The sequence below is a fragment of the Berghia stephanieae genome, chromosome 5 (genome assembly GCF_034508935.2).
Source record: "Berghia stephanieae isolate SIO BIC M18660-M18661 chromosome 5, UCSD_Bste_1.3, whole genome shotgun sequence".
Lineage (NCBI taxonomy): Eukaryota > Metazoa > Mollusca > Gastropoda > Nudibranchia > Aeolidiidae > Berghia > Berghia stephanieae.
The window spans coordinates 39,965,667-39,973,166 of record NC_088364.1 but is presented as its reverse complement, the minus strand read 5'-3'; the positions used below and the strand labels follow the sequence as shown (position 1 = coordinate 39,973,166).

The 7,500-nt window shown below is 35.5% G+C and overlaps 1 protein-coding gene across 1 annotated transcript in view; it reads right to left on the bottom strand.

Moving 5' to 3' along the window:
- LOC144974138 (uncharacterized) overlaps positions 1-7,228 on the bottom strand; it is a 25,313-nt gene extending 18,085 nt beyond the window's left edge. Inside the window, exons 1-2 of the mRNA XM_078917039.1 lie at positions 7,092-7,228; positions 4,305-4,452 (exon numbers count right to left, since the gene is read on the bottom strand). Of these exons, the coding sequence (XP_078773165.1) occupies positions 4,305-4,384 (80 nt within the window). The 5' untranslated portion in view covers positions 4,385-4,452; positions 7,092-7,228. The remainder of the gene's footprint in view (positions 1-4,304; positions 4,453-7,091) is intronic.
- Positions 7,229-7,500: the final 272 nt, after the last annotated feature.

Sequence of the window (7,500 nt, the reverse complement as noted above, 5' to 3'; positions counted from 1 at the left end):
TTAAATACAAAGGCTATAGCGTACTTCATTTACACATTTAGTAGGGGGAATTAGGTCCAAAAAACCCCTTGAATTGTGCAAATATGTGTTGAAAGCATGGACATTACATATGTTGTAGAATATGAAAAGTCCTATAATTTATGCTGTAGAACCACTCTGAGAGACCAGTATTACTTGATAAACAAGCTTTTTAAGATTGGAAAATTTTGAAATGGACGACAAAAAATTTAATTCATTCCTGTTGTGTAAACATTCAAAACAAGACGACCCATTCTTGGATTCCCATTGGCGATTATTTATAGCGTCAAACCGGATGTTTTCCTTTCACTAAACTTTCGATTCACGAATTATCCAAATTGTTTAATTGTCAAGCTTATTAAATTTTGCTAGTTTTGAGGGAATACAACTTCTATCATGCAAAATTTCATAATAAGAACATTTGTGTATTTGATTTAGCAAGTATAATCAACTACACTAATAAAGGTGGACAGACGGACAAACAGAATCGAAGAACACAGCTTGATTAAATTTCGGCAACCGGTGTTGAAACAGACAGTGCTCCTTTCCCCCTCCCTCTAATAATTGTTTATTTTCAAAAACACTACGATAATCATTGTACGTGTTTTATGGCCTACTTTGGGCAGACTTGATGATAGTTGGGGGTCAAGATAGCTCAATTGGTAGAACACTCGCTTCACACGCAAAGGGACCGAGGTCGAAATTTTGTTCCTGACCAAAGTCCAACAAGCAGTGATTGGGTAGCTGGGTCTGTTGTATCTGGCGGAAAGTACTTTGCGATAGACTAGTGTCCTATGAAAAGGCTATCAAGCAATTGCTATTGTCCGTTTCATGCTATAGAAAACTGGATAAACTCCGGCTCCATGGACAGAATGGATCTGAAGGACCACTAGTTTTTGATGACAGTATGGAGTCGGCATACCTATAAAATTGTATCAGAACGCTATGACCATTATTATTATTATTATTATAATCATCATCATCATCATCATCATCATCATCATCATCATCATCATCATCATCATCATCATCATCATCATCATCATCATCACCATCATCATCATCATCACGATAATCATCAATCGTTATGATGCAGTATTGTGTCAAGTTATTTACGTTTCATTATTGACCGCAAGGTGACAATGGGAGTACGTTCTATTTGTACTGCTGTGTCCTTGTGTAAGGCACTGCACACACATTGCCTGCTCGTTCAGGTATAATTAAGTTCTCGGCTAAAAGCACCCGCGACTGTTCTACCTGTTGTTGTCCAAAATTACTCTCTACTGATGGCTTGTTTTGTATGAAATAGGTTTTACGTGTCTTTCTGGTGAACCATTGTGCAGTTAATGTAGCGTTATGTAACTGTAGCATTACTAGTGTATTCTATATGAAATTCTCATAATTCTTAATTGAATGTACCAGCGATACTGATATTTTAACAAGAAATACTGATTATCATTTCCCTTGCTTTGATCTTATAAACGTAACATGTATGAATCATGATGGTTTTGTAAATAGAGGTCAATAACTCCCTGAGAAATATTTGTTTAAAGAAAGGCGATTAACTTTGAATCAAGGCGAGGGAAAATAGCGAAAGATAGCGCCTCACTTAACTAAATTATCAGACACTAACTCGTGTTTATCTCAATTTTCCACTGCAACAAATGAAGAGATAAGTGAAATAATCAAAAAGGCGCCAAGCAAACACTGTACTCTAGATCCCATACCAACGTGGATCTTGAAGTCATGCCTTGAGGAGGTTGTGCCAGCAATAACATCAATCGTGAACTTCTCACTAGAGCACACTGACTTTCCAGATTGCATGAAGGAGGCCATAATTACACCTTTACTTAAAAAGAAAAATCTTGATTTTGATTTGTTGAAAAACTACAGGCCTCTGCCCAAATTAAATTTTATTTCGAAGGTTATTGAGAGGCTTGTTGTCAAAGAACTACAACTAATTTTATTAATAACAATCTGCGCAATTCATTTCAGTCCGAATATAGACCATGCCACAGCTCAGAATCTGCACTTCTTCGCGTCCATAACGATCTGATTACCCATTTGGAACTCAGTTGCAACGTTGCACTACTCCTGAGATTTAAGTGCGGCATTCGATACTGTCGACCACAAGATACTTATGGACCGAATGGAGGATTCTTTTGGAGTCACTGCCACAGCACTCATGTGGTTCTCTAATTACTTGAAGAATCGAACACAACGTGTGTGCATAAACGGAGTATCTTCGACAACCATCACACTTGATTTTGGCGTGCCGCAGGGGTCAGTTTTGGGTCCATTTCTGTTCACTGTCTACACCACACCTCTTACTAGCATCATTCAATCCTACAGCATCAGTCACCATCTTTACGCCGATGATACACAGCTATATTTCCCAATGTCTTCTTCCAACTTAACTACAAACAAGACAAACATCTTTAACTGCGTCTCTCATATCAAACTCTGAATGACCCAAAACAAACTAAAATTCAATGACGATAAAACTGAATTTATCGTTTTTAGAAAACGAGGAAAGACCATTCTAACCAAAGAGCTTTTGATTTGTGACTCTGTCATTTCCAGATCTTTAATTATAAAATACCTTGGTTTTTATTTTGATGAATTTCTGAAAATGCAAAATCATATAACAAAACTGTCAAAATCTGCATTTTATTTTATTAAGATCTATTAGCCATATCCGCAATCTTTTATATGAAGAAATTTGCAAGATGCTCATTAATTCACTTTTTGCTAGCAGGCTAGACTATTGCAACTCCCTTCTCTACGGGCTTCCAAAGAGTTTGGTCACAAGACTGCAGTTGTTACAAAACAGAGCAGCACCAATTGTCACCCAGACAAAAAAGAATGAGCATATAACTCCCGTTTTGGAATACCTTCATTGGCTGCCCGTGGAGAGGAAAGTTGATTATAAACTGGCATGTCTTGCCTTTAAATGCCTCACAACACTGCTCCAGATTACTTAAAATCACTTCTTACGGTCCATGTTCCAAGTCGCTCCCTCAAGTCTCCTAACTCCATATCATTAGAGAGAAAAATCCCTAAAACTAAATTCTCTGAACGATCTTTTGCCTTTTCTGCTCTAGCTGTGTGGAACTCATTGACTATTTATACAAGGAACTGTCAGACCTTTGATGACTTTAAAAAATCCCTCAAAACTGAGCTATTAGATCTACCTATCAAATGAATCGTTGATATATGATATGTGTGTATGTTTGAGTGTGAGTATGTGCATGCATGTGTATACCTTTGTATGTATGCTAATACATTATATAGGTGTGTGTACGTGTATATATTCATGTGTGTGTGTGTATATATATATATATATATATATATATGTGTGTGTGTGTGTGTGTGTGTGTGCATGTATATATGTATATATATGTACATATATATATATATATATATATATATAATATATATATATATATATGTGTGTGTGTGTGTGGATGTGTGTGTGGGTGTGTGTATATTTATCAATTTGTTTACGTATTATTTGTTATTGCCATTGTAAAGCGCAATTGAGCATTGTAAATGGATAATGGCGCTATATAAATTTCCCATTACATTTCCCATTACATTACATAACAAGAAGAGTGTATTGATAGCGCCGATCTGCCTTTTCATCAAACGAAAAGAGCAACTTCCGGTATGACACAGCAATGACAACTGATGGACCCACGGGAAATTCCTCTTCGTTGGCCGTCTTGTCGTATCTATGGCTTTAACTAAGAAGTGCATAGTTCCATTGAAATTTGTTGCTTGACGTACACACTATTTTGGTGATTACTGCTTATCATTCAATGCAATTTAAACAGTCATCAAACATCATTTTTACAGATACTCATATTTGATACAATGAACAACCAAGCATCATTTTATAGACTATTCCGCTTTACACTAAAGGATATTATTTAGAAATTAGTGTGCAGGTTCATAGCAACAAAACGTTTGAGCATTGTGCCAGGGTAAACCGGTTGCCAAAATGAGAATTTAAATATAAAATCTGAAGAAGTTTAAATTTGTTTGTTTGTTTGTTTTGTTTTGTTTTGTTTTTGTTTGTCAGTTCAAGAAAATACAGTCATGACTCTCAATGAAACAAAACAATGATCCAAGTCAAATATTATACTTATTTTAGCATCAAAACACACCCGACATAATAATACTGTTTTGAGGCAATGGGTCACAACAGTGTTAAGTTTGATTACTTGAATATGATAGTACTGGCTACTGGCTTGTCAGGTCACGTGGGGAATGTTTTCACCTACCCGGCAAACATTGCTAAAATATCCTCCTCCAGCTCCCGTAAAGCTCTTACTTGAGCTTTTTTACTTTTCCTGCTTAACATTCTAGTAGGAACTGGAAACAAATCTTTCCGGATCAAAAAACACTTCAGGCGATCAGGCTCGGGTCCACCTTCAGTCAATGGAGGAAAAAAAGAAGAAAAAATATAACCAATCGATTATTTATCATTTTTATTCAATATCAGATATAAAACTGGGCCTGGAGGAAGATAATGCTCTGAACCGAGATGCATGTAGATGTGGCATTCATTATGGCAGCCCTGCAAAATGCTGGATTAGCTGAAAGAAGAAGAAGAAGAAGAAGAAGAAGAAGAAGAAGAAGAAGAAGAAGAAGAAGAAGAAGAAGAAGAAGAAGAAGATAGCGCATAAAAAGTTCTTGCTCGTCAAGTACTCCCAATTCCCAGATTTGAAGTTTTTGCCAAGAGGAGGTTCAGTTTAATCGGTCGATATTTGAAGGGTTTTCTGGCAAACTTTTTAAATACGTACGACAGATTTGGTAAGGTTGTTGTCTCATAGGACCGTCGTCCATTCCGAACTCAGTCAAGGCTATTTATGATCCTTTTGTCCACCAAGCAGAAGGGTTTGGGTAGCTGAGTCTCTTTGGTCAGCGGAAGGAGATTTATGTCCATGTGTTGTTTAGACTTTGACTCACAACATGACCTTGAATAGGTCCAGGGATTCTAAACGTCAATTGGACTCCTCGTTGATGATATTATACGGCCTTAGGAAAGGCCTTGTGCGCACACTTTCCTCGTTATTTTTCAATATGGAGGTTAAATTTTAGATCACCCTCGCGTAAGGTTGATTTGCCTTTTCCAAAAATTCTATTAGATGCAATTTCTATCTTCTCTTTCAGCGACTTGGACGTCTCTATTAACCAGTTAACTACCGTCCTCTAGAAATACACTTATTTAAAAATTTGGCCAGGAAAGTCGTCCTCATATTGGCAAAAACTCTCAAACCTGGGACCTTTTCTGGTCAATATTTTAAATCGTGTTTTTCCAATACGCGGCAGATTTGCTACAGATTTGTTTGAAAATAATAATGGAGTATACCATACTGTCTTCGACCTCGCCCTTTCTTGTTCATATGTTTGTAGTGATACAGGAAAGTTTACTGCGGAATCACGCACTCCAGTGAAGGATATAATAATTAAATCATCCCAACTATCGGATAATCTCTTAACTTTGTGGTGTTATGAGCTCACGTGGGATCTGCAATAAGAAGGTCTGCGGTTCGATACACAGCCGGGGCAAGCTGATTTTTAAGGATGATTTTCTTTTCTTTTTTTTTTTTTTGGGGGGGGGGGGGGGGGGGGGTTCTTCTGTTTTTCTCTTTGCTTTGTCTTGCAGTGTTTCATACACACCTATTGGGGTTTTAAGGGGGCTCGATACTGAAAATACAAAAATCATAAATTGGGACTATTTGATCAAACTAATGGTGTTTATACATTAGGCATCTTGAAAAAAAAATTGGTAATAAAAAAATAAAATTGAAAATCCTATGGCGGCCATCTTGGGAAATAAAAAAGTTTGTTGGAACTCCACCATTTCATATTAAAAATTTTAAATTTTTATAGTTGTTATGTAAAGTTTAAGCATAGTTGTAAATAGCTGGCTACTTAATTTTAAACATATTCACCTTCAAAGGCTCAACCATTTTTTTAAAATGTGAATAATATTTCCTCACTTTTATTGGACAATATTTAAAGAAAGAATATTGTTTTGCCCCAAAATTATTCAATAAAAACAAACAAAATCAAAGTAGCCAGCTATTTTTTGAAACATATCTGCTATTTTTGTTCCAGTTTTCAAAGTTCTAGCATTAAATTTTTTTAAATGGTCAAGTCCCAAAAAATGTTTATGGTAATTGGTTAACAGTTTTGAGAAAAACGCAATATTTCTCAGATTTTGAGCCCAATAACGTTGGATAGAGGTTTTAAATTGCAATTTTTTACTGTTTCAAACTATTCATTCAGCAAACATATGGGTTAAAATGAAATAAGGAATGAATAAATTGATTTTAAAAAACAGTCACTTCCAAAAATTGATCATTTACACCCAAACTGAGCCTATTTGCACCCGCGAGTCCGCTTAATCACAAACATTCCCCTGTTCCAAATTATTTTTACATCTATGTATGAAGGAAAGGTTGTGCAATTAGTCATAAATTTTAATCTGGTTAGAGATTGACGACTGGGTCTAATTATTTAAAATCACATGGGTAAATCGTCGATTCACTGTTTCTTGGTCTTGAGGGATTGATTATGAACCGAATTTCTCAGCCCACATTTTAGTTAAGTCATATTCATTGTCATATTTTCAAAAGATAACTTTTTTTTCACAAATAAGGCCCTCAAAAGTAATGGAGAATTCTGTCTTTTTATTTTTAATTGAAATTTTATACGGCTTTAACCTCGGAGTTAGGTTGTCTTTGTGGGTGTACATAATACTATTTGTCGTCTTGAGGAATACACATCATCAACTCTAAAACTCAAAGCATTTTTATGAGAAGATGAAAGTCTAACTCCAAAAATTATATTCATCTTTATTATTTTAAAGCGTCTATTCATCTTTATTATTTTTAAGCGTCTATAGTTTATCTGAATATGAAATTTGATTATGAAAATATCCCTGCACCTAACAATAGAAAAAGATTCCGTTTGTTTTAATCGGTTTTGCTTCTGTCAAATTTGGCGTTTTCAATTTGGAAGGAAATTTTTCAAAAAGTTTAGACTGTTGATATTCTTACGATATATCGTGTTGAATGTCCTGTTGAATTGAGTCTTGTTGACATTAAGGTCATATTAAGCAAATGCCCCCGAAAACAACAGTTGTAAAAGATAATAAGATTAATCAGAACCGCATCTTATTAAATGTAAGTTATCATTGTCTTTGTTCATCCGTTTCAAATAATTAGGATAAAGGTAAAAATGTACCATATTTCAAAGGGTTTTTCCGATCTCATACAAAAGCGTGCAAGAGAAGATTAGCAGCCTTAGTTGGGGGTATCTTTGTTTCTTTATTCGAGTACTGACTGTACTCTGCATGTCATATACATTCTCATTACTGATTTTGTCGGGCCAACATAACCCAATAACTCGTATCAATTGTTTGCAATCAAGGGAGTCCAGGGTGTCCAATTTCTTTTTTATAAGACC